A 27,840-nucleotide genomic window follows, 5' to 3' on the forward strand; every position below is an offset into this window, starting at 1 on the left:
AAGAAATGGCAACAGCTAATGTAGATAGTGATAATGACTCGGTTTTAAACTGCCCAATTTGTCTGGAAAAGCTGAAACTACCAAAACGGTTGCCGTGTTTGCATACATTTTGTGAACATTGTATCCAAAGTTATGTACGTGTATCGACAACCGTCGAAGAGGAAAATGAAGTTCAACGTATCTTCAGTTGCCCAATATGTCGAATGGAAGTGTCACTGCCAAATATGACGGCTACAGAATGGACCGAAAACTTACCAACCAACCATGTAATGATGCGTCTTATTGATTATGAATCAAACAAGACAATAGGCAATGAAATATTGTGTGATCCTTGCAAATTTGCCAATGAAAAAACTAAAGTGAAAGTTCATTGTCACGAGTGCAAGGAATATTTTTGTGAACAATGCCTCAGTTACTTGCATAAACGGAAAAGAGATAACAATACACATACCATTACAACAATTTCTGAAGACATGCCATTTAAACCTTTTGAAGTTGATGAACTGTGTCCTGTTCATTCAGGCAAAGTTTTGGAAGCATATTGCTTTGATCACGGAATTCTTTGTTGTAGCCTTTGTTTCATGACAAATCATAGAAAATGTGATGTCAGGTCTTTGGATGAAATAGCAAATGATAAGAAAGAGAATCTTAATATGGGTGACTTTATTTCAAAATTGGTTGAGACAGAGCAAAGCACAGAATCCTTAATAAAGGATAAAAATGAAAAAATTGCACAACTAGACAACAACAAAGAGGAAGTTTTGCAGACAGTTAATGGTATTCTTTGTGAAACAAAATCACATTTAGATAGTCTCTATGAAGAATTTAAAAAATCAACTGAAAAAACATTTTTAAATTCAGAAGAATATCAAAAGGATTATGTTGAGTGGCTTGTTGGCTTTCAAAAAACATTAATTAATTGTAGAAGAATGGCAAACGCAGTTAGAGAACATGGCAGTGGAAAACAAATATTTGTAACCAAAGAAAGATTGAAATTTTCTTTAGAGAAACACTTCCAAAGAATGACCCTGTCGATGCACTATTCGGGATATGATGAGCAATATGAAGCTGGTATTGAAGAGGAGTTGAGTGAATTACAGCAGTGGTCAAAACTTGCTTCTTTGAAAGGAAAGAGATCGGGCAAATATGCTTTGAGAAACTTTGAGAAAACTGTTAGCTGTTTAACCGAGCGTTGTAACAAATTTCTTTGTACTATTCCAGTCCAAGATGTTTCTTTTCCCCAGGTCAGTGTTCCATTCCAATTTCTAGGAAAAATTTGGAGAATTAAATGTACAAAGGATGGTAATTCCGTAGGAATATATTTGGGGTTGATTTCAGGAGACAAATCTGATTGGACGTATGATATATCAACGGAACTGCGCATTTTACATACATCTGACAATATGAAAGACAAAGTTAAACACCTTAATCCACACAAGTTTTCTGATGCAGAGCCAGGCTGGGGATTTAAATCCTTCATAGGCTGGATATCCCTTACATCAGAGAGCAATGGATACATTTCCAATGGTTTGATGAAGATACAAGTAAAATTAACTCAACTGTAAATTCTCTCACAAATTTTAGAAAAAGCAGGGAGACATTATTTACGAATCTTTCATGTGGAGTAAAAAGCGGCGACAGTATTAACGAATTGTTCATTTAGGGTAGAATGCTGAGACATTATTTACGAATTGTTCATTTAAAGTAGAATGCTGAGACATTATTAATGAATTGTTCATTTAGAGTAGAATGCTGAGACATATTTGTTCATTTAGAGATAACAAACGGTATTAAATCTTAAAGATTTTCTGCGCACTTTTAGGGAGAATTTGGGGGAAGCCTCGCTCCATATATATTATGAAAATAAGAATAAATGAAATAAACAGCACATACATTTTCTGTGATGTGTGATGCATATTTTCCCCTGAGATTCATCACAAAATCGAAAGACGTTATGCAAGATTATCATGGCATGTTGTTTAAACAATTAACATATCTATATATCGTGAGAATAAATTTTAAAAAAATCTTTACAATTTACATTTTACTGTTTTTCAAATATATATGGGCCATTTTGCGTGTTAAATTAGCAAAATTTATAGTATGTGCACTATTACATATGATTTATGGAGATTCATATCCACATATTTCTCCCTTTTTAAAACCTTCTTGATACCTGCAGAATTAAGATTTTGTGAGGTTTTAAAGCTTCTCAAAGTTTTAATTCCCAAAAGTCCGTTTCTCATTTTGGACTTAAGAGCTTAAGAGCGAGGCTTCCCCCAAATTCTCCCCAAAAGTGCGCAGAAAATCTTTAAGATTTAATACCCTTTGTTATCTGCATATATTTCATGTGATAATTCGTGTCCTCTACAAATTCGAACTGGACTGAATAATCTTAAATTTCAAAAATTCTATGCACGAAGAAAGAATAAAAGAGTTCAAAAATGATAAATCTAAAGTACAGGTACTATTAAAAATTATTTGATTTTTTGTCAAAATGTGACATTAAAAGATCACTGATCACCCGCTCCTTTTGTTCTTCAGTTGAAATGTTGGGGGAATAATCTGACTTAACGCCAAATAACTGATAATAATGGAAATAATTAACATTATAAAGATATAAAATTTGAAAAAAAAAACCCAATGCGAATGGAGGTCAAAATATGGACTGTGGTCGAAGAAGAATGTGCCTAGAGGATATGGGGCGTGAAATATAGAGAAATAAACAGTAATTATAGTCAAGCCCAAAACTCAATTCAAACGAAGGACTTGGCTTTTTTTCATGCATACTTTATTCTTGGATTTGAATCTTTTTTCTTAAAACTATTCCAGAGATCTACATGATCATACATTACATGTGCTAGCTTCCTGTCTGAATTTCATATTATAGGGGAGGAATAATTATTTCATTTTAAGGATAACTAAAAAGAGATATCTCTTTAGCATAGAAAGATATCTCTTTTTAAAAAATCTAGAGATATTACTCTAACTATGAAAGACTTGGATATCTCTCTACGTAAAAGAGATACCTCACTGGCATAAAAAGATATCGAAGAAAGAGAGATATCTCTCTTGCAAAAAGAGATATCTCTTTTAAAGGGATAATTCTTTTGATTAAAAAGGTATCTCCCTATGTGATAAAGATGTCTCTCTTAGACAATGAGATCACTTAGTTAAATAGATATCTTTATAAGCTTAAAAGATATCTCACTAAGTTGAAGAGATATATCTGTTACTGAAAGAAAAAAAAGTTATTTTACGAATAAATACTCAGTAGTAGAAGGGCTTGCCATAGAAATGGGCGCTGTCGTTTGAGTCTCAAAATGTTTAATCATCAGTCAAACACGGAAGCTCATGATTTTTTTTCACTGTATGCCTTCACGAACAAGTTCAACACAGCAGCAAAAGTGACTTTATAATAAGGTATTTTGGCGTTATCATTGATTAAAATTCTGATGCAAAGTAAAAAACAATCTTTTATAAACGTTTATCTAGTAATTACAAATAAACTTATTCCATATTATCTGCTTTTAGGAAAAACACCACATATTTGTCATAAACTTTGAGACAGGGATGACTCCTTAAAAATGTTATACATTTATTGACTGAGTTCGAGGGCAACATGCGTTTTGACGGACCCAAGAACCAAACTGTCTGCCTGAGGCTGTTAATGATTTTTTATACCTTTCATTTTTCATTTTTTTTTGACATACATGTATTTAGTACTGTCTTAATTCCGTGATGTAACCTCAGATACGTCAAGATTAAACTCCGTTCATATTGTGACGTAAACCGGTCCAACATCTTATCAACCGGTCCAACATCGATTTTTTATTCCCGCTCAGCAAAACATTAGAAATGTTAGACTTTTTCCGTACAGATTTGTATAGGAACAAATTATTAGAGGTAAAACAATTTTTTTTTGTTTTCTGAAAATATGAATTCGTAGATTTTTTTCTTACAACCTATGCTTTACATGCTTTGAAATAATCTATTCTCTAGGTGCATGCATGTACATTTTGTTACAAATTTTTTTTTGATTACACATACTTTTTTGATGTCATTGCGTGGTATTTACTAGTTAAAATAATTTAACTGTGTCTCGGAAACCGGGTACATAGGACAATAACATTTTACCGATACATGTCACCCCTGACAAATGTCATTCGATCTTCTACGGGTTGACTGCAATGACTTGAAAATCTGGATTAGTTTTTTCTTACTTCTCGACCAATCACATAAACCCTTTTGGTGACAAGCAATCAGAAACGCGTGCGTTGCAGTATCAACTGCTTACTTCTTACTTTCAGTTTTTTTATGTTGGACGTCATATGATGAATGCCCTGTTCTGATTGGTCCTTCTCAATAAAAGAAGCTAGCCCATAGACAACAGCAACGTCCAAGACAGTATGATGATGCAGTGTTCACGCCACATGGATATTTGGACTCAATAACATAACTAAATCCTTTAATTTTTTTTAATTTCTAAGTTAAAGAAGATTCGAGGGTAGTAGTATATAGTTTTTGCCCTGTTTGTCAGTCTATCTGTCTGTCTGCCCGCAAAAACTGTAACCTTTCCAATAACTTTTGAGTGGTTAGGGCTGTGGCTTTCATATTTCACAGGTGTATTTTTTGGAACAAGACCTATCTTCTTGAATCTTAAAATTTAACCTCTTGACCATGACCTTGGCGTTTAATCCTTTTTTACGAAAAATTACGAAAAGAGCGATACATTGTAAGTGTCTCAATTGGCTCCTGAAAATGGATATCTTAATTTTACTTTATATATATAGCTTTAATTTGTACAGCTATATATGCGACCTTTATTGATCATTTTCATTTTGATCAACATGCCGTTATTTTAGAAATATGACATCATAAAAATCAGGGTTTCCCGCCATTTTAGCAAATTTTGAATAAAACTTATTATTTTCAAGCAGTTTTTCTTTCAGAAAATATAGAGCGCAGCCTAGAACAAGATTTATATTTTTACCAAAGATGTATCTATTCAATACTAATTAGTGACAGAAAAAGTATATGTATGTTCTACACTGCGCTCTATGTTTCCCATAAGAAAAAAACATCAAGAAAAAGGCATATTTTTGGCTTTTTTGTTAGATAGCAAAAATAGCATTATTTCTCATGCCATTTACAGCTAGTGAGTGCATATAAATGTGAAAAATTGGAAATATTTCTAATATAATCTCTTCTACAAAATAAATATAAATAAAACATATCTGAATGTCATTCTAAAATGTTGATTTTTAGGGGGCCAAAATTGGTTCTTATCATATATACTCCTTTAACCTTGGTAATTAGTTTTGAACGGTTGGTGCTAGGGCTTTCATACTTCACATGTGTATTTACTGTGTCAAGCCTTTCAACGGGCGTAAATAATTTTGACGTTTTGACCTTGACCTAAGAATTTGACTCACTTTTTTAAAACTTAAACCTTGGTCATAACCTTTGAATTGCTAGCATTAGGGTTTTATACTGCACAGATGTATTCCTTGTAACAAAACCTTCCTTTAGATACCAAAAATTTTCAATTGATCTTTGAGGTTGACTTGCATTTGAGAAATTTAAACCCTCGTCATAATGGGGCATCAGCGTTTCACAAATCCATACATTTTTCTTTGGATTTGGGGAATGTTCTTCATCTTTAAATACACATGCTTCACTTTTCATCTTTGAGTCAAGGATATGTTCCTCGGAAATCCTACTTTTATTTCCAAATTAAGAATTCCGGAAGAGTCGTCAAAGTTGATCTGGCAGAAAGTGTTCCTTCTAAAAAAAAAAACCTCAAAAATTTTACTGTGGATCATGTCACTGGTATAACACAGTAAGACAATTTGTGTTAAATGTAGAAATTCATGATTTCGAAAGGAATTTTAGAAATTTCTTCAACCCAAATTAAATGTTCCAGTGAATGAGAGGGGGGGGGGGATCTTCAAATTATTGACATTTACTCTTTACTTTGAAAAAGGTTCCAAGTTCTAATACTAATTAGTATTGTTGCAATTAGCCATTTTAATGGGCTTTGCTTCTTGACAATTACTGCCAAGGATATTTCAATATAGAAGCTGGGAGCATTCCGCTAGCGGAAATGGGGGATCGGTTCTTAGAGGAGAGTTACATGACTTAGATATGCATGGATGGGTATATTTAAGGAGTCTGACAATTTTAGGTACGTAGCTGTATAGTTCCTATGAAAGTACACAAATAATGATGACATAGAAAACCTAAGGTAATGTCTTGTTTTTTTGCACATCTAACGTCAATTCAGTGGATGATCGTTGGTTTTGCATTGGTGATCGTTGGTTTTTCATCGGAGTCTGTTGATTTTGCAAACGAGTCTGTTAAAGGTTGTCTGTTTTGTATTTCATTATGTTTATATAAAGTTAGTTATTAGTTCTTCATTAACGTCTTTTTTTACCCTCTCCGCCGCTCATACAATTACATGTACATTAGTCCGAAATATCTTAAGTTTTACTGGCCTTCACGATTTTGATATTTTATGAAATATAAAAATTGTTAAAAAAACCAGGAAAACGTCGGATATTTCGGACAGTATGCAAATGAAAATATATTATATACATACAAAAATGGTTTTAAATGAAAAAGCCCATACATCGATTTCCAGCTAATAGATTTTTATATCAAATTAATTGACGATACTCCTGCAAACGAAGATTGGGGTGTATATATTGAAATCAGCAGGTCCGTCTGTCTGTTGATTTTCTTCCCTGTTCTCAGAGGCTATTTTCACCTGCATTCAGAGTTTATATTTCTCGGTTGATTCGATTCGGTCATGTTCTACATACGAACAATATCTAAAATGAGGTTAGTTATCAACAAACAAGTTGATGTTTCAAGAATATCAGTAGCTGCAGATCTGTAGCGTTATGGTTTTATATATTTGTATTTGACCATAACGCTACAGGTTATAGTAATGCAAAAAAGAAGCAATTTACGGCGCAATATTTCTGCGCATTTTGGGGAGAATTTCTCCACTTTCCAGCACCAGTCAATTTACTACCTTTCACTCCCTAATTCTAAGCACATTATTCAATTAATTTGTATATTTTATCAATCTCCTAAACCGTTTATAGTTGTCTCTACAAGTGATAAACTCGCTTAATTGAACTTTTCGTTAGATTGCTGAAAATTCACCTCAAGCCAGTTTATTGCCTGTAGAGACAAAAATTAATGGTTAGGAGGTGGATAAAATATACATATTGGCTACAGAATGTGTCTAAAATTAGGGAGTGAAAGGTAGTTGATTGACCAATGCTAGAAAGTGGTGAAATTTTCCCCCAAAACGCGCAAAAAACATTGCGCCGTAAATTGCACCTTTTTTGCATTACGGGATCTATAGCGTTATGGTCAAAGACAAGTACATGTATATAAAACCATAATGCTACAGATCTGCAGCTAGAATATCAGCAATCTTGTTTAAAGACACCTTTTGCAATCTCGATCGTCGATACAATGACCTTGTCATCAAAAACAATTCATCACTAAGTCAAATGCTAGTTGTTTTTTTTTACATACTGATTGTCAGGCTATTACATACACACTGACTGAGTTGTCCACGGAATTTTTTTTTTCGAATTTGACAAGGAGCACACCGCGGCCGTGACCGGTCGGAAGGGAATGCTCACTTCTCCATAGCACCTGATCCCGCCTCTGATATTTTGAAGGTCCATATTTACTCCTCTCCAATTTTGCAATGTTTAACGGATAAATGAGCTTGAATATTGCTCGTTCGTTTTCACTGTATAGCTTTGTCTGAAAAATCATCATTTAAAATCCAAAGGTATTTTCATCATGGTTAGATAATTTGTATTTTAAGGTGTTTTTAATTGACTTAGTCAGTTTTGGGTTAATGTTGGTGAGGTATATAATCTAGAACTGTCATTTGGTACACAAAAATCATGCCAAATGTCAGTCCACGAATATTGATCAAAATTTGCCAGGGGTCCAACTCAGGACCACTGGCATTGATAGGATGAGGAGAGGAAAAATTAATACTTTAATTCTTAATTTAGAAATACTTGGTCAAATAATATGGTAGAAAATCTTTTAAATATAATGTTTTAGGTAAATGATACAAAATGTGAATAGAAACAGCCGCTTATAGGCGCATGCTAGATCCAAATGAAGAGATATATATACCTTTATCGCCATTTTCTGCACCCAAGAGACAATTTTCATTCTTTAATTGTAAGCCTATGCATTCTTCTGTAATTTGTTTGATGTTCCACAGATAGGAAACTGAAATAAGTCTAAAGGTTCCAAACTATAGGACAACTTGTTATTTAGCTCCTCAATGTATACAGGGAGGGGGTGTTCCTAAAACATTCATTGTTGGTGTAGTTTACAGAATACATGAAAATCAGCCATATTTGTTACTACTTAAAATTAATCTAGAAGTCTTAGGCTTGTACATGTAGTTAGTTTGTTCAATATCCAGGATTTAATTTTTTTTTCACTACAGAATCAATCCACGCCCTAACATCAGAACCCCTGACTCTGGTCACAATTTTTGAAGAGGAACTACCAGTATGTATGTAGTTCGCTTGTTTATCCAGAAGCAGCGAAGAAGATTAATTGCATGAAAAAATGACACGAGACTTTTGAATTTGAAACTTGGCATTGATTTATTACATATATTACTAATACAGGCGTCCTTTAAACATTAAATATGATAAAACAAAACAAAAACACATAGTGACAAAGGTAGGGACAATAATAATGACAGTCTCTATTTCCCATGTGAAGGTCTATCCAGTAAATGAGCTGTTCTGGAACCTCTTTTTTTAAAAAGTTTTTTCTACAATCACCGAGGTTGCAATCCATTTTTAAACCATTCTGCACAGTAAAAGGATTTGAAATTCTGCGTCCCCAGCTAGAGCTAGTAGAGTTTACAATAACTTTATATCAAACCTCTGACTGATCTTCATTTGAGTTTCAATCTACATTTTTTCTTTTTTTGGTCATCCACTAGTATGTTTTAATGTCACCATATTAAAATTTCACGAAGACAAAAAAGAACATTTACTGCGATAAGTAAAGAGCCTACGTTCTGGATCTTACGTTCCCATTCAATTCATGAACTGATGCTCTGCAATCTAGAAGCTTTCAAGAATTGTTGGAGAAAATAATGGGAATCGCGCTTCAATGTCATTTCATACGCGTATTTAGTGCACCAATATCAGCCGTCGTGTATCTGTTACTGTCCTTGTATAAATGATTTAAAATGATTCCAAAATCAGAAGGCGTCGAATGGGTCTTCTCCTAGCTCTTTTCTCCTACGAGACAGACTGAGACCAAACACTCTGAATTTTCTGGAGCTAGTTCTAGATAGATTCTTTTTCTTCTGAACCAATAAACTGGTATCTTTGCTCTTTAAAATTTCAAAACTTCGGTGAATAAACTGATATTAAACTCAGAACTTTGGATGGAGTGTATCAAGTGAAGCAGAGGAATGATTCCATCGCTGTCAGCATATCAAGGTCTCACCCTCCTTCATATCATTGTACTAAAACTTCTATTTGTTTGGTTTAGAATTTGAAAACTTTAATTGTAACACAGATGTCAATCATAATATAAATGATATAACTAAAAAATATGGTGACAAAATAAATGAACTTCTTAATGTTCGTAGTCTTTGATTCCCATGTGAAAGTCTATCCAATGAATGAGCGATTTTGGAAGCTTATCCCTGAATGGAATATCTTTTTCTATAATAACTGAGGTTGCGAGACATTTCAAACTTCTGTACTTAGGATTTTTCACTAGAGGGTAAAATTCTGTACCCTTCGCTAATTCCAATACAGTTTCGAATCCATACTTCTCATCAGTTTTTTGATCTATGTGCAGTCCTTTCTCCAATGCCATGGTGATGATCTCCAATACATGGTCATTAAAGCTTTTAATTTCATCTTCTCTGAAATCTATATATTGATCTTCATCACAATTTTAATGCCATTAAAAAACAGTGGAGCAGGTTCATTTTCCCTTCATCTAACTCATGAATTGATACACCACAATCTAGTAGCATTTCTAGAATTTGTGGACCATGAGCAAAACAGTGGAAGTCTGTATTATAATCACTTCCCAGTTTCAACATAGGACAAATCATACAATGGATCAGTCCTAATGATCCACACTTCATTGAATTACTGAGTATGGCTTTCAAAGCCTTCTTTAAGGTGATTTTATTTTCTTCAGATTAATTTCTTGATAAAATGGTGATTAAAAAGTGTAACAATTCCATTTTGTCTTCGTGACAGGGTATAACATCTTGCTCAATTTTCATCTTGATCCCACCGACATACAGATGTGACAACACATCCAGCAGTTCCTTTGACGTGTATTTTTCACTGTTCTCAGTAAAATGACGAAGTTGAAACAAGTATTGAGTCACTATCTGAACACTGCATGTGCCTTCCTCAATATCAAACTTCTCCATTTCATAAATCTTGTAGGGATCAAAAAACTTCATATTTTTAAAAAAATTTGAATAAATTTTCAAACTGTCCAAAACGTATTGTGTTGACAAATCATCATCACAAACTGCATCACATAAAAAGAAAAAACATTCAGAACATGCCTCCAAAAAATAAAAATGTTTGCATCCTAATATTCTTTCAAATATTAGAAGGCCAAGAACGAGCCTTTTCCTCTTTCCTCTTGCAGTGCAGATTAAGTTCAAAAACTCAGAATTTTCTGTATCTGGTTCTACAATATTCTCAAAGAAAAGTTCTTGAGGTTCTTTCTTCTTAGTATTTGGAATTTTTTGCTTACTTCTTTCCCTGAGCGCTCGTTTATATGTATTTACTCCTTCGAGAGATGATTCTTCATCATAAATGAACATCCGTTTTGCTGCTGAGAGTTCCAAGATTTCAATAAGTGTTTCATAATTGAAATCACAAAAGTCTTGACACATAGCTATGAAATTATCCACATCTGTAATATGTTTATGCACTATAGCATATTGTAAAGGTGTCCTCCCATTTTTGTTATAAACTAACAGTTTTGCACCTTTGCTCTTCAAGAATTGCAGGATAAAATAAAATAAAATGAGTTTAAACTTCTCGCTTGAGCGCCAACCTCCACACGGATTATATTTCATCAAGTGATGCAGAAGTGTGTTGCCTTCATTGTCAACACAGTTCACATCCATTTTCTTTACATTCACTAAAAATTCTACCATTCGAAGAAGATGGCACTCCACGGCCAAATGAAGAGGGTATTCAAACAAAGTAAATTCGACATGATAGTCTCTGTGAAGTTTGTGGATAACCTCATCCCTTTTGTCTACCAAGGCCTGTAAATACAGGTTATATCCAAGGTGAGACACTGAAAGTATAAATGAGAAAGTTTTCACAAACTGAAGAAGAAAAAGCTTCCTAGCCTCTTTGACATCAATGCCAGGTAGCTGTGGTAAATACTCAATGCGCTCCAAACACTTAGAATAGGATGCGTCTTTACTGAAGACAGAGCATATAAATGACCGCAAATAGGATTCATTCAAGATATGAATTCCATGGAGAGCTTCCTCAAATTTTCCACGTCGAGTCTTCCGTATATTACTACAGGAATGACTTTTTGAAGTAATGATTTTATTCTGTTTATATACATCCAGGACATTTTGAAATGTCTCATCTGCCATCTCTTTCAGGAGTTTCTATATGGACATTCAAGGAGTACCTGAAATATTTTGTATATGTATGTAACATATATTATCTGTAATATTAAACAATGATTTATTTATAAACTGTAAAAGTTTTAATTTTATACCTCACGTTGTTTTGGAGCTATTGTAAAAATATATTTTTTAGACATGTGCCGAATATGTGCAGGGTTGTTATTATATATTTATTTTGTATGACATTGGTCATCACTTGATGCATACATTACTAGTACCGTTCTCTACTGTCAGTCTACCAGTGATTGAAATCACAGGCACCTGACGAATGGATGGCGTAGAGGTTGGCTATATTCTCAGAAGCTAGAGGGGATGGGATACGCCATTCTTCCGTCAGGTACCTGTGAATAAAATGACTACATGTAAGTTACAAACCTGAAAATATGCAGACCACTGTCAGAATACGCTATGGTATTTTTTCAAAGCCAAAGATGGCAGCCAAAGAACTCAAAATGGACGAATTTTGCAATTACGTATTAAATTTCACGCCTGATTGTTTTTTCGGTTAAAGATATTTGAATTCTATTGTCATTAAAATACAACTTCTTAAGAATTATCTCTTACAGACATCTACGGAAACATATTTTTACCACGTAATACTAGTATTTATTATTATACCCCCGCTTGAAAAGCGGAAGGGTATATAGTATTTGGTATGTCCATCCGTCTGTCTGTTACGCTTTGGGGTACCCATCTCTTATCTGCAACTCCTCTCATACCTCTGAAGGAAATTTAATGAAATTTTCACAGAATCTTTATTACATATTGCCATTGTGCACCTCCTATTTTACTTTGTGATCTGATATATATTTGGGATTTTCCAGAGCAAAACATGGACACTGCCATCATATTCGTATGGGAGGCGGGGGTATCATTTAGTGAACTCATTGCTCACGGTACCTCTAGTTTTAGTTGGTAATTCCAATCCTTTATATAAATATCTTATTCAATTTACCTTTCATTTACATAATTTATAGTTTATAAACGTCATAGATGAATAGAAAAGGGGGGAATATTTTTATGTAGTAGTTTCAATTTAATAGTGGCAAGTTCAGCACAAGAACACTTGACAAAGATTTCAAGAATTTTAAAAATCTGGTAAAAATGCCCTTGGTTTGTGCACTTTTGCCTCCTAGATACTCAGAAGCAGAGATTTTAAAAGAATTTTACTACATTTTAACAATTAACCAAAAGCATCCTTCATTTTTTTTTCTGCACAAAAATTAATAACCTTGAATGCATTATTTAGTGGGGACATCTTTAGATATATGCAATTCTTTCAAAAACTGTGCTTAAAATCTTAAAATATATTTTTAAAAATCAAGTTCTTGTTTCCTGTACGGTATTATTCCTTCTCCAATTTACATGCAGAGGTAACCAGCATGATTATAGACAGAAAAAATCCCCTTAGTATCCCCTGCCAGCTTTGGGGTTCTGGTTGAATAGTTCGGGACAATAAGAGGAGAGCATTGTATTCTTTAAAAACATATTCAGTTCGTGAAATATGTTTCAATTTCTGCAGTAAAACTTTTAAGTTTCTTAAAAATGTTCTCCTTTTTTGTTCTTAACTAATAAATCGGGAGCCCAAAGCTGACAGGAATAGTTTCGTACTAATATTTTCAATGTTCTCCAAAAGATTCGCGTAAAGGCATTTATTCAAGAAACCACTACTGCCACACCCAACACTTTTTTTCTTGTGCATATATAATTCAAGATGTGAATGTATATATTTTTCCGCTTTATTTGATTTCGTCTCAAAGTGTTTACTTTAGTGTTTGCTCATTAGACAAACACGAAAGTACAGTTGGTGTTTCACTGTTTAGCCCTCCCTCTTCCCCTCCATCGGACAAGAAACTTAAATACAAAGTATTTAATCGTTATTAGCGTTTGCAAATTGAGATCCAGAGTAAAAAAAAAAACCTATTAAAGTATAAACAATCTTATTAAAACCGGCAAGTTTTTAGGTCACCTGAGTAAACTCAGGTGACCTATTGCTATCCGTTTTCGACGTCGTCGTCCGTCGTCCGTCGTGCGTTGTGCGTCGTGCGTTAACATTTGAACATTTTCAGCTTCTTCTCTGCAACCACTGAACCAATTTCAACCAAATTTGGCACAAAGCATCTATGGGTAAAGGGGAACAAAAATTGTGAATTTCATGATCCCTGCCCCCCTGGGGCCTGAGGGGTGGGGCCAAAACCACTAAAATTAATGCAATCTTTAAAAATCTTCTTCTTTACTCCTGGACATCAAGCAGTCAAACTGTTTGCATGATTGTAATCAGCAATGAGTCCTCTACCAAAATTGTGAAATTCATAGTGCTAGGGCGGGGCTAAATAAGTAGGTAGTGAAAATGCAGTATTTCTTTGAAAATCTTCTTCTCTGCTCCTGGGTATTAAATAAACCAACAAAGTACATAGTTATGATGAGCAAGAGTGCCTCTACCAAAATTGTGAATTTTATGGCCCCAGGGTCAGGGGTTCTGGTGTTAGGGCGGGGCTTTTTAATTATATAGTGAAAATACATTATTTCTTTTAAAATCTTCTTCTCTGCTCCTGGGTATTAAATAAACTAACTAAGTACATAGTCATGATGAGCAAGAGTGCCTCTACCAAAATTGTGAATTATATGGCCCCAGGGTCAGGGGTTCTTGTTTTAGGGTGGGGCTCTAATGATTATATAGTGAATTGCATGAATTCTTTGAACATCTTATCCTTTGCTCCTGGTTAATATGCTAATGATCTAATTACATATTTAAGGCCAGGATTTATTTTATTTTCAGTTGTACAAAATACTTGCCTCTGCTCAAGGTTTTGAATTTTCAGAAAAAAATAAAAAAAATTTTCTTTTCGATGTCAATTATTAGTCGGGATCGTGATTTCAAATTTACGAACTCGCACTTCCGGCTTAAAGATGAAACGGCGGGTAAATAAAGCTACATCTGAGAAGATAGCTTGGTTTAGTGTAAAATTCATCGATACCAGTGCCATTCAAAACGTTTCACCAGTTCAAAGGACAAATAAAATGCTGACAACTTTGTTGCACAATGACATGCTGGTGAGATAATTATGTATTCGTTTCAAAAGTTTCTGTCTGTAAATTATTTTCCTCCCCCAGGTTTTAAACTGCCCGTGGTAGCTATTGCATATTGCCAGGGACATTGTTTAGGTCTTTGTTATAGCTTACAGTCTAAGCATCATTCTTCAGAAAAGGGTTGCTTATGCATCAGATGTAATGAATAAAACTATGGGAGAAGTTTAGTCCATTTGAGGAAGAAATAAACAATAACCTGAAGAAATAAAAAAAGAATTAAACTATTAAAAGGCAAGAATATACAAATATATACAGGCATGTAGTATCATTTGTATCAGCCAGAAAAAAATTATTTTACACTTAATTGAAAAAATGTTGACTCTACTCCCCAATACTCCCTGTCTGTTTTATGATAGGAATTATAATTTTAGGCATCAATTAAATTTTAGAACAATGTCTACACATTCACCTAACACATATTTAAAAAATGAAGATATATTGAAAGACTTTTAAAGAATTGATTTTTTAAAATATGTTTTGACCAACATCACAAAATTTATATAACTGGCCCAAACTGGCAGATGATGAAATAAGCAATTAAAATTTTCCTATTTGTAAGCAAATGTGTCCAGTGGTAAGGAACAACTGAATAGCATAAAAAAAGAATGTACAATTGATTTATCAATTATTTTTTTTTATTTCCTTTAGATTCACTTTTTTATTCTCATGTTCATAACTAAACCTAAACATAAAAAAAAAAATGCTGGCCTTATAATGAAGAGAGGGGCCTCTTTTAAAATAGATAATTTCAGGGCCACTGGGTCAGTTTTACCATAGGAGTGTAAAAATAAAAAATGCTTTGAAATCTGCCCTTTGATAAGCAATGGTGCCTCTTTCAAAATGTGTGAATTTCATGACTTTTTGATTTAAACACTAACCAAATAGATCGCTGGAAAGTTGTTACATGATACTCAGGTGACCTATAAGGCCCGTGGGCCTCAGGAAGAACACCACATTTGGAAAAAATTTACATTTTCAACATATTTGTCATAAAATCCTAGATGAAAAATTTTGACCAAAGTATGTTTCAAATAGCATATTAAAAAGCAATGCATCAGATAGCAGTTATATCTTTATATATTTACATGTGAATAATTTCTCCTTTATAAGAAAACCCATTGCGTTTATCACTGCATGAACTACAGTCGGCATGTTTGTACAGATTTCTTGATTAGCTGTTCCATGCAATGAAACGTATAAAGACGTTCGCATCATTAATACAATAATTAAAACTTCTTTAAATAATTATTTAAAAAGATATAAATATAAACAATAAAATGGTCTGTTTTTGTTTGTTAATACATTTGAAAGAAATGTACATTTTCAACATATTTGTCATAAAATCCTAGATGAATAAATTTTGACCACTGAAGTATGTTTCAAATAACATAATACAATGCAATGCATCAGAGCGCAGTTATATCTTTATTTAAAAGCAAAATTAATCAGCTTGCAGTTGAAAAAAAAAATCACATAATACTAAGGTTTCTTGGGGTGTTTTGCATAAACTCTAGTACCCAATTCAGTTTTTCGAAAAAATATCAGCTGGAGTAACTGTTGTTTGATGACAACTCATCTGTGAGTACTATTATCAATGTACTGTGAGCAACTCATACCCCCCGCCTCCCATATGTGTATAAATGGCAGTGTATGTTTTGCTATATTATCAATGACAATGACTTTCAAATTTCATTCATAAAACTTATAAAGTTGTAGAGAACAATAATTAATACAAATACTTATGACAATGCACATTGCGTGCGAAAAAAACAGAGTAAATCCTGTTATCTTCCCTGGTGTACATCTGCATCACTCTCAAAAATTCTAATCATCAATTAAACACGAGAATTCTATCTTTTATTTTTCAGAACACAAAATAAAAAGAGCGATTTAAAAGACATTTTTAATTCAGTTGAACTTCACTTATTTGGCTTGACATTGCTTTGATATCAGTCAAAGACAAGTATTTATTTGTGTGTGTGGGTGTTTTGCGCATTGCTGGATTTTCAATCATTGTTTGGACAATAATACTATGTAATGCAATGTGTTACAGAAGATTGCTGTGGGTAAATTACACTTTTTACATTAGTGAGTTCATAAGAACCCTTGACTCGTATGCCTCCGGGTGCAACAATCACTAGGTAATAGTATACAGGTAATGTTTCCCCACCATCCACCCTTCCAGAAGACAGCCTTCATATACAATTTTCACTTGGGATTGATTATATGTTATAAAATTTGCATAAGGTAAGTTGGATACAAAGTTCGATAATAAAATTATGGCCCTTTGAACAACGCAGACAAAACGATGTTCGCTCTGCTGATTTATATTATGCAAATGTTTAGTCATAGCTAATGGGGAACAAGCTCGTTTATTATATAAGACGTTAGATGTTGCAATATGAGTAAGTAGCGCTCATAGTGGGTGTTGAGCTGGAATTCAGTGTGAGTTGTTCTTATTATATAAGTGCTGTTATGCAGGACTTGAGGAATAGCGCACTTGAATGTCCTACAAAGGATAACGTTACTTAGATTGATTGAGTTTCAAAATGTTTACTCTTTAGTCAAACACGAAAGCGCAGTTGTTTTTCACTATTAGCTACCCGAATAAGCACTACACAGCAGATTCTTATCAAATTCTCGAAAATGTGTATTAAATATTCCAATCAGTCTCTTCTTCAAATATTTTTTTTAATATAAGAAAATAGCTGCAGATCTGTATCTTGCTGGTCTGAAAAAACAAAAACCGGGGTGCATATGGACGACCAGAGAGCAATGGTGACACCATAACAAAAACTGTACATTTATTGCGAACAAAAGTTGCGCTCGGCCCTGGTTTAATTTCTTACTTCAATTGTCAAATAAAAATTACTTTTAAAATAATGCTCAATTTGAAGCCTTTTTCCGGAGGAAATATTGTCTCATTGTCTACACAGAAATTAAATTATAAGGAATGAAGCTAATTTCAACTTATGTTATCCGATATAACAAAACTTGGGGCAGTTTACGCTTTCTTATTAACCGCTTCGCGGTTTATAAAGCGTAAACCAAGTTATGTTATATCGGATAACAGAGTTGAAATAAGCTTCATTCCTTAATTAAGTACTTAAACAGGGGAGTATATACTGACTTCAAAGCACTGAATATTTTCATGAGTAATGACGCCATATGTACGTAATGACGTCACAAACATGACGTAAATTTCAGTTTTTAATGAACTTTACAGAAAAATGCACACATTACGTCGATATTTTGAGTAAAAACCGAGCGCAAGGATCAATATATATATGATAATATCAATGAAATATGTCAGTATTGTTCCTGAACAAACTTGCGCTCGATAAATTTTAAAGCTAAAATTGTTGAAATTTTATCCATTTTGTCATCTTTCTTAAAAAGGATAAAAAATCGGACTAGTTTGTGACGTCATAAAAATAAAAATTGTGAATACACTGCTTTGACACTATAATTTTTTCTATTAATTTATATTTTTTCATACAATTTATTGAATTCAGAACATTTTAGGAACTTTTCAAAATTTGACTTTTGTGGGGGCAAATATATGCAATATACCGCATATAGTTCTTTCGATGAACTTAATTTCAGGGCTAGGAGGGCTATTAATAACAGTTTTAAAAGGAATGTTTTGTTGTGGAAACAGTGAAAATATGCTAAGGATACGCGGTTAGTATCATTTTGAAATGGCATTTTAAAAACACGGAGAAACGAATCTTTGAAAACAGTGCTTTTTTGTGCTCAATAAATATAACTTTTTTCAATGTGTGGCACTGTAGCTCTTCGGTTTGTCAGTATATTTTTTTTAGCTACAGTTCTGCGGCTAAAATTACGAAAGATTGTCACTTTCAACCTTATTTTAAATAAAATTCAAAGAACAGGGCGCTTTTGATTGGCTAGGAGGGCGTAAATGAAAAGTGAAAATTTTATAGTCATGTCACATGATATTTTAACATTTTCTTTATTTATCGGGTTCCTGTGCAGCAGGAAAGGAAAATATTTTCCCGAAATTGAGCTTTGATTTGCTAAAAAATAACTTGAAAATTGGCCAGAAACATTTGGTTAAAAATAGTATATTTTTAAATAAAATATCTCTGGGTCTTCTCTCCATGATTTTGAAACGTTATTTGTGTGTATTTGAATTCAAAGAAACGAATACACATTTTTAAAAAATGAAATGAAAAATGAACTTTTAAAAATCCAAATGTGTGAATGTGGTGCTTCTTTGTCCTTTTTAAATCCTCTAATATCGGTGATAGCTTAAGAAGGCTACCTATTCAGTGCGCTCGAAGCGAGAATTTTTTGGTTCGAGCCTGGCATGGGGCGTTAATTTTTTTTTTTTTCATGCAAACAACGATTTGTTTTTTTCAGTTTCGTTTTATGTACTGACGTATTAAAATTTTGAATTAGATAAATTTTGGTTCAGTTTGGTTCTCGAGCGAAATCAATTCCAATCTTCTATTCTATAATGTACATGTATCATGCATCTATGCATTGAATATTTTAGGTGCTTGTTTTTTGTGAAACATCACTATGAGTACCCCCTAGGAAAAACGGACATAAATGTTACAATCTCACAAGGTCTTTCAAACTAAATGAAAAAAAAAACCTGGACGAGTTTGTAAAATTGTCAACTTTCAACCAAATCATGGACATTTAAACCATAAATAAAATCAACCAAATTTTGATAAATTTCATTTGACTGACACTTTGTTGTAGTCCAGTGTCATAAAGTACATATGTAGCATAGTTTTTAACTTAATTTCTTATTCCCTGTATGTTTAATTCAAAAGTTTCAATTATTAGAAGATTTGTTTACTTGCAATTTTATAATGCTTGATTATGCTGTAAACCTCCTCTAAATAAAAATTTAGGGATTGCCAGCTAAGACTATTTTTATACCCCCTCTTGAAAAGTGGAAGGTTTCAGTGACTGGGATCTTCGTGTGTCTGTCTGATATTATATAAGGCCATTGTACACCTCCTATTTTACTTTTTGATATGACATTATTTCCGAATAGGGTATCCCACAGCAAATGGACTTTGCCAATAAAATCATGTAAATATACGCCTCTGGCGTTGTAAAAAAAACAATCCTAGTGACTTATTCCATCCAGTCCTTTCTTTGGAAGAACACACTTGAATAAACAGTACGTGAAGCATATTACAATACAATGCATCGGAGTGTAGTTATATCTTTATGTAAAAGCAGAATTAATGAGCTTGCAATTGAAAAAAAAACTTCTCACAATACTAAGTTTCTTTAAAAGATGTTTGCATAATTATGCCCAAATAAGCTTTCCACATAAGTTTCAGCTTTTCTGGTCCAGTGGTTCTTGAGAAGATTTTTTATGACCCCACCCTATTTTGATGAGCCTTCTAATATTTATTTAAATTCCCCTTCCCCAAGGATGCTTTGTACTAAAATTGGTTAAAATTGGCCCAGTGGTTCTTCACAATAACTAAGTTTCTTGGTGAAAAGATGTTTGCACCTATTCAATTTGAATTGGTGATATCACCAATTCGAATAGGTGATAGCTAAAAATTCTAACAACAATAAATAATGAATAGGTAGTTTCAAGAAAATTTGGACTACAGTTTCCGTGCGTTTATTAATAATTTTTTCTGGTCCAGAAATTTTTTGTCCACCCAGTCAAAAAAAAAATTCCAATCCCAGAAAGACAAGCAAAAAAAAAAAAAAAACCTTATCTCGCTCAAACGTGAAAAACCTATTTCGTAGGGGGGGGGGGTAGTCTATGACTTCTATTGCCTCAAATCTTTCACTTTTCATACCCATTTTACACATATTCATGTTCACCAGGGGGTCAGCGTTTTCCAGGGTGACTTTTTTCTTGCTTTAGTGTATACATATTTTATCCGTGCGTATAATACATGATAGATAACCGTGAAAAAAAAAAATTACAAATACGACATATAGATGTATGTGGAGGGGAATTATTTTTTTATAGTTTTGAGATATTATACACTCTTAAATTTTTTTTTCAATAAAGGGGGGGGGGGGGAGAAATGTAACTTTTAACCTTATTTTAAATAAGATAAATTCAACCTATGTTTGTATTGTAAGAAAAAAAAAAACGGGATTATGAAATTCAAATTTAATTTTTTTCATCGACTATTGGTAGGAATTTGAACGCGACGTTTCGGGACCCCGACGTTTCGGGACCTAACAACACGTTTCGGGACTTGGGTTAACATCGGGACTTGGGCTAACATGTTTCGTTTCTATATATTTTGTTAAGGAAATGAAATAAAACTTGTTAACTTTTGTTTTTATGTTTATATATGTATAACAGTTTTATAACAATTTATCTTGTATTTGGAAAATTGCATGCGGCATGGAGCACGCCTGCCGAGAAAATCAACCGCCCGCAATAAATTTCTTATTACAGCATTTGATATACATGATATAATAATCATGTTGTTTATACCATTTAATATTCTTTTTTTTAAAAGTATGGTATTTTTTAAAAATCTACATGTAGGGATCTCGCAACATTTGTAAAATATGTTTATTTACAATGTTTTGGAAACGTAACATTTCCAGGGAGGAATATATGCTAAAACTTTTTGAAAAAGAAAATATTTGAAACTGTTTGGGGAAAAATAGAGAAAATCAATCAAAACATTTTGAAAACCTTTATATTTTATTGAATGAGATGGGAAAATTATTACTATTATATAAAATTATGATTTGTAATTATTTCATTTACCAATAAACAAACGATACCTTTTAGATTTTTATTTTCCTATCTTTTCAATTACCGGCGGCGTCTTTATAATGTATAACAAGATAAACCTGGTCCTAGTTGTTGTTTTAACAATTCACTCACGGTAGCTGGAGATCACTTGAATATTTTAAAATATATATCATCAACCTGAGAAGATTAAATTTTGGCCTACACACACAAGAAAAAAAAACTAATTTAAAAAAAAATTGTTAAGAAATAAAAAGAAATCAATACAAATATTGTAAAGATTTATTCTTATTCGTCTGTTATGAAAAAAAAACCATCAAAGTATATCTTTATGAAAATTTTTAATTTATATATACATAAAAATTAAATATTACGTACTCTGTGTACTTAGAATAATATGCTATATCACCATAATAAAATAATTTGTTGAGATCCCGAAAAAAATTCTTTTTATTAAAGAGAAAACGTATCTATGGCGATTAAATTATAAAAAAAATTATTTTATAAAGTTTAATGTCTGTCCATATATTTATCTAATGATACATTAATAAAATAAATAAATAATTTTAGCTAAATATGCAGTATTTATTGAAATAATTTCTTACTTTCAGTTTTTCTTTGACCATTAGAATCTCCGATACTGAAGAGCTGTTCTGAATAAATTGGAGGAAAAAAAGATTTTCAGTGAAAGAAAACATCTACCAGTTATTCTTTTTCACAACCCCGTGGCACAATGAATTAGTCTAGTTTTTCTTACAAGAAGATCGGAAATCATTTGAAATGGCAGGTAATTTCAGGCATTTATAATTATTGATTATTTTGTGAACAGTGTAACTAATAATAATTTTAAAGTACTGAAACCCCTCTGTTTATATTATGTTTTCATTGAAACACCTTTATTTTAGAATCCTTTACTAATCAAACTATGGGCTGAAGTAATTCACGGAGGTGTGGTTTAGTGTTGACCATGAATCGAAGGAAGAAGACGCTAGCCTACTTGATAGGCTTAGCCGTGATTGTATACTGCAGTGTCCAGGTGATGTACATGAAAGATGTTTACAGCCCTCTTCAGGTCCTGGCAGATGCACACAGTGAAGCCAAGAGGCTAATGCGCTTCATTACGGCATACCATTTCATGTGTAACAATACGTTGACGTTGTCTAACACCACTAGTTGGCCTATCTGTATTGAACAAGATGGAGGAATCAACATGGATACATCATTGCCAAAAGTTATATATTCCATAGGGTACAGGAACACTCCTTACTTTTTTTTTTTTAAATATTGCTAGTTTAATTGAAAAGCCCCCTCCTTTTCCTGTACTTTTCCTAAAGTATGTACTTGTGTATTTTTCTTTGATAAAAATGTAAGTTTCGGAATGTTTTACATGCTTTGAGTTTGAGATCTGTCATGGAAAAAAATTGAGGCTCAGTTGTGTAAAATGCTTGTTCATTATTTCAGCTATAATTTATGTCACTCAATTATTGCAATGTTTTTCAGGCCTTCAAATTATGACTTTGAAGAGGCAATTGCTAGAAACATTTCCTGCAATGTGTACATTTTCTCCCATGAAAAACCTCCACTAGATTTCTTCATGACCAAATCCAACTACACTCACTTCATTCGATCTGCTGTTGTGCCAAATGATCCATCTGATTTTTCACGCAACTCATATGAAACGCAGACATTAAATAATGCTTTGGCCATCCTGAAGCATAAATCAGTTGACATTCTAAAAATAGAGCATGTCCTTGACCCAAGTCGTTCCTATGACTTGCTGTATTATCTCATAAAAGATGGCATTATGAAGAGGGTCAATCAGGTCTACTTCTCTGTTTTAATTGGTAAGCGACTGGTTGGACATTTAATATATAATATATATTCGCCTTGCTATAGACCGGTCGAATTTTCTATAGATTTGGTCTATCGGTCTACCGTTAATTTCGCTCACTGTATTTTAAAGTAAAAAAAAAGACTTTTACAGAAAAACAACTTTTTTTAAAGCTAAAGGAAAGATCCTTTCAATGTAATTATTATATAACTGTAGGATGTAACACATTTGATTGATTTTTTTTCAGATAAGATAGATGACGACTACTTGTATGCTTGGTATCGAACTCTCTACAATCTGTTTCACAAGGCCAACTTCAGGCTGTACCACACCGCTACATCAAATCAACTCTGTCTCCAAGTCACCCTCATGGAATCTTGCCTGTACTACATGTCCTGGATCAAATCTCCAAGTCCAAGGGCATTCATCATGTATCCCCCCGCTGTTGATGGTAAGATTGTCAGATATTTATATTTTCAGTTTTGTGAGCTTAAAGCAATATGATGCTCACTCCTCCATGGCACCTGATCCCACCTCTGATGTTTTGGAGGTCTGTGTTTGCTCTGCTTCATTTTTGTATTGTTTTATGGAGAACTTGAAAACTGACCATATATTTCACTTGCAAATTATCTATTTAAAGTTATTGAATATTGTTTCCTTCTTTTCAAGTCTAAACACAATTGTAAATATTGCAGATTTTTTTCTTAGTGACAGAAATCACACTTATTTCTGATGATCAGAAATGATAATGGCTTTAAAGGTGCATGCTTGAATTTATTAATTACCAGGTACTTATGAAAATGAGATGAAAAGGTTGGAAGGTTATCTGGACACTAAAAATTCACAATGCAAGGAAGTCAATCATGTCAGCATATCAGACAAAACCATTCTAGATCTCTGTATGGATGTCTTGAAGCTCCGGAAACCCTGTAAACTTGTCATCATCAAGTAAGGAATAACTCAAATATTATTGTGGGTGTTAATTGAGAACTACATGTATGAGAATTAAAAATAATGTATTAAAAAAAGAATTAACATTAAATTTTGTCTATTTAAGAGGTAAAATATTATAAGCTTAACCAAGGTGTAAAGGATGGTAATGCTTTTCTGTACATTGTATTACATTTTAATACTTGCTGTATATTTTAAATTTATAATTCAAGGGCAATGATTGCAAAATGCTTCATTTCACTAGAAAACCATCATTTATAAAGTGCATGTCTGAATGCAAAGCTTAACCATTCCTTTTCAGGGAGTCCAGATCCCCCATTACTGTGCAGTTTAAGGACCAGGTCTCGTGTGATGTGTTTGTGATACAGGGATCAGAGCTGGGTATGGAAGGGGACGTTACTGTCTTCAGGACCAATAATGGAGGGTATGTGACAAAAACTGCTGAGAGGGGGGACTGTTTTGGGGTCTTTTCAAAGATGATTTCATCTGGGAAATTCATGAACTATTGTTGAATGAACAGTATGATGGTATAAATTTGTGTCATTGCAGAAGTAGGGATTTTATTTAGTATAGAATATTGTTATTTTAAATCGTACCAGTTATAACAAGATTTTCTTGTATTTCAGAAACTTTGTTACTAATGTACAGACTCTATCACTAAATGAGGCCATGTTCAGATATCTGAAAGCTGATTCATACAACTTCCTGTATACCGACGTTGACAAGGAATTCTGGGAGTTGCTGTCAATCATTCTAGATACTGCAGTCCTTCAGGTAAATTGAATTATAAACTTTATACCATATATTTTTAGATAATTTTGAACACTTTTAAATATAAAAGGAAGGGGAGGGGGTGTTATTCTATATTTACAAATTTACAATATTAAATGAGGAATAATTCTGCAAGCAGGTTTAGCTTATTATTAAAAGAATAGATGAAAAGTATACAGTCAAACTTCAGTATCTCGAATTGATATCTTGTACAAATGAAATAGATATTGAAGTCCTGACAACTTTTTCTTTGTGTATTTTTAACCTCAATCTTTTTGAATCCTTATAGATACATGTATCCCAAAGCTTTTCTCTGTCCCATCAAATTTGAGATAAGAATGTTTGACTGTATATGAATATATTACACTTTACTTTTGCATCATGTTATAATAAAAATGCAAATGATTATTACATGTAATAATTGAAAGTACATGTACTAGGTTTTTTTGGCAACTTTATGATTATCTAAGGGACATACAATGTATGGCCAATGGTTGATTTAATCCTTTGATTTTTAATATCTATTTTAATATTTCCTATAGGGTGTGGACCAGATGATCTCTGACTTGTCACTGTGGGAAGAAATCAGCCATATGAACATTCGGCAACGCTTCAGTGAACTCAAACGGCTGAATGCATATGGCCTTGAGTTACATCAGTACTTTGATCTTCAAGAGAGCGAGAGATTGTATTTTACCAGCCTGAAGCATAAGAAAAAGAGACTAAGCTATATCAGGACAACTCAGAGTTTGAAATTGAAGTGATCTGTACCTTTTGTTTATGACTGAGATTTACCATGGGAAATATTTAGAAATTTCAGATGGAATACAACCATGTTACATAGTAGCAAGAAAATCATTTTGTCATTTGAATGTATAAATGAAAAAAAGGCTTTTTAAAAGTATATCTGCCTACATATCAGAGTTCATATTGAAATGAATTGGCATTGAAGAAGAACATTAACACCTTAATGAAAGATGTTTCCAGGGAAGAAAAACAGAAACATGTAATTTAATTCCATTTTATTGATTTTAATATGAATTAAATTTTTTCATGCTTACTCACATGTGAAAGTTTAGATATTTTGCTATTTCTTTATGCTATAACATTTGCCAAAATCTCTTTTATCTATTTATTATCTATTTATTTTTATGAATGCATTTCTTAGTGCAGTCGGAAGGTTATGCTTATATACACATGATAGTACATGTCTTTTGTAATTTCTTTAGTTCAAATGCTTACAGGTGATTTGGATACTGTTATCCAACACAGGTGATACAATATTTGATGAGATGCACAAATGTCAGATACATGTAGATATGTATACTTACCAGTATCTAAATAGATCCATAGATAAACTGTTTAGTGTAGGGTTTTTGTGTGCAATGTATGTGTATATACCTGAGTTTTATTGTCTGTACCATCTACATGGATTTATACAAATTTTTGAATTATTGTCATTTGTTATGAAGAATGTTATTCCATTCATGATTAATATTGGAATAAGGACTGCTTGAAGAATGATGATAAATACATTGTGCATTATTTGTCATAGATTTTCATGTTATGTTTCCATGGTCGTAAATATTGACAAAATCATTGAGTTACCAGATTGAAGAGTATTCTTGTTTTATGTCTTAGCATTCTTCCATTCATTACCTTTAGAGTTCATTTATACATGTACATAAATTTATAAATATTTGCTTTTTTTATTTTTACCTTCTAGAAAAATATGTTCTTTTTTTAACAAAAATAAATGCATGTAATATTTTTTTAATTTTTTATATGCAAAAATCTTTCCACTAGTTTGCCATATATATGGACATTTATCATGTATTTTCTTCAGCTAAACTAAGGTGAAGATCATATAATAATAAACAGAACACTCACTTACATTGAGATGGACTGAAAATATATTTCAGTTGTGTTTTACACATATGTTTCAAAGGTTGAAAGATAAACTATCCAAGAACACAACAACTTAATTTTTGGATGGATGAACCTGCACACTCCAATTTCAACAAAACTATACAAATAAAATTAAATTTCCCATACTGGGGAAATTCTGTTCTATTTCCACTTTATTTTTCGTATTTTAAGTCTGCTTACTTTTACAAGTCAGAAAAAAGTTGAAAAGAAATTGTTTGCTAAATTTTTTTGTGTTCTGTCTAAAAATTTCGCTTAAAAAGTGATACAAGTGTAATAGCCCGCTAGTATATAAATGGTGCCTGTTTTGGAGGGTAACAGTTGAAATTGACACCCCAAGGAAAACCATTGTCAACCGACGCGTCAGCGGAGGGGGTTGACAATGGTTTTCCTTGGGGTGTCAATTTCAACTGTTACCCTCCAAATAGGCACCATTTATCTTATTATACATGTACTGAATGTCTTCTTGATTTATGATGTCAGGAAAAAAATCGTCGATCGTCTTTACATTCACGTTTAGAAAGCTTTCAAACTCCACGCTACTTCGAAAAAGATTTACTGACCTCTTTATTGTTTATTTGATACTCTAAGAGTCCTTTATCATCTAAATTTATCGTTATTTCTGCACTCGCAAGCATGTTTCGTCTGTCGTATGTTGTTTTCGAGTAAGCTACATCGGACGCAAGCTTTTATTGACGTCAAGTTTATTCCAGTTCTTTCAAACGCACAACTGACGTTTTGAGAATTCTACGGTGAACCGTACGTGCATAATTTCCACGCAAGTGACATTACCGTTGTGTTACCCATTGTCACGTGTGTTGCTAA

General features: G+C 32.9%; 3 protein-coding genes across 3 annotated transcripts; 2 read left to right on the plus strand and 1 right to left on the minus strand.

Moving 5' to 3' along the window:
- The first annotated feature begins 224 nt into the window (after positions 1-224).
- On the plus strand, positions 225-1,565 carry LOC134283462 (E3 ubiquitin-protein ligase TRIM45-like). The gene has a single exon (XM_062765914.1). The coding sequence runs from the start codon at positions 225-227 to the stop codon at positions 1,563-1,565; it is 1,341 nt and encodes a 446-aa protein (XP_062621898.1).
- A 7,631-nt stretch (positions 1,566-9,196) lies between these two features.
- Positions 9,197-12,132, minus strand: LOC134283435 (uncharacterized). The gene is made up of 2 exons (XM_062765875.1): positions 12,092-12,132; positions 9,197-11,718 (listed from the first exon to the last, which is right to left on the minus strand). The coding sequence occupies exon 2, from the start codon at positions 11,678-11,680 to the stop codon at positions 10,238-10,240; it is 1,443 nt and encodes a 480-aa protein (XP_062621859.1). The 5' UTR covers positions 11,681-11,718; positions 12,092-12,132; the 3' UTR covers positions 9,197-10,237.
- A 10,042-nt stretch (positions 12,133-22,174) lies between these two features.
- LOC134283448 (uncharacterized) lies at positions 22,175-27,368 on the plus strand. The gene is made up of 8 exons (XM_062765891.1): positions 22,175-22,323; positions 22,442-22,784; positions 23,037-23,380; positions 23,615-23,818; positions 24,156-24,315; positions 24,620-24,742; positions 24,945-25,092; positions 25,632-27,368. Exons 2-8 carry the CDS (start codon positions 22,504-22,506, stop codon positions 25,851-25,853), a joined length of 1,482 nt encoding a protein of 493 aa, XP_062621875.1. The 5' UTR covers positions 22,175-22,323; positions 22,442-22,503; the 3' UTR covers positions 25,854-27,368.
- Positions 27,369-27,840: the final 472 nt, after the last annotated feature.

This window comes from Saccostrea cucullata, unplaced genomic scaffold (assembly GCF_032062105.1).
Source record: "Saccostrea cucullata isolate Sc308-1 unplaced genomic scaffold, CSIRO_AGI_Scuc_v1 ctg527, whole genome shotgun sequence".
In the NCBI taxonomy this organism is placed as follows: domain Eukaryota; kingdom Metazoa; phylum Mollusca; class Bivalvia; order Ostreida; family Ostreidae; genus Saccostrea; species Saccostrea cuccullata.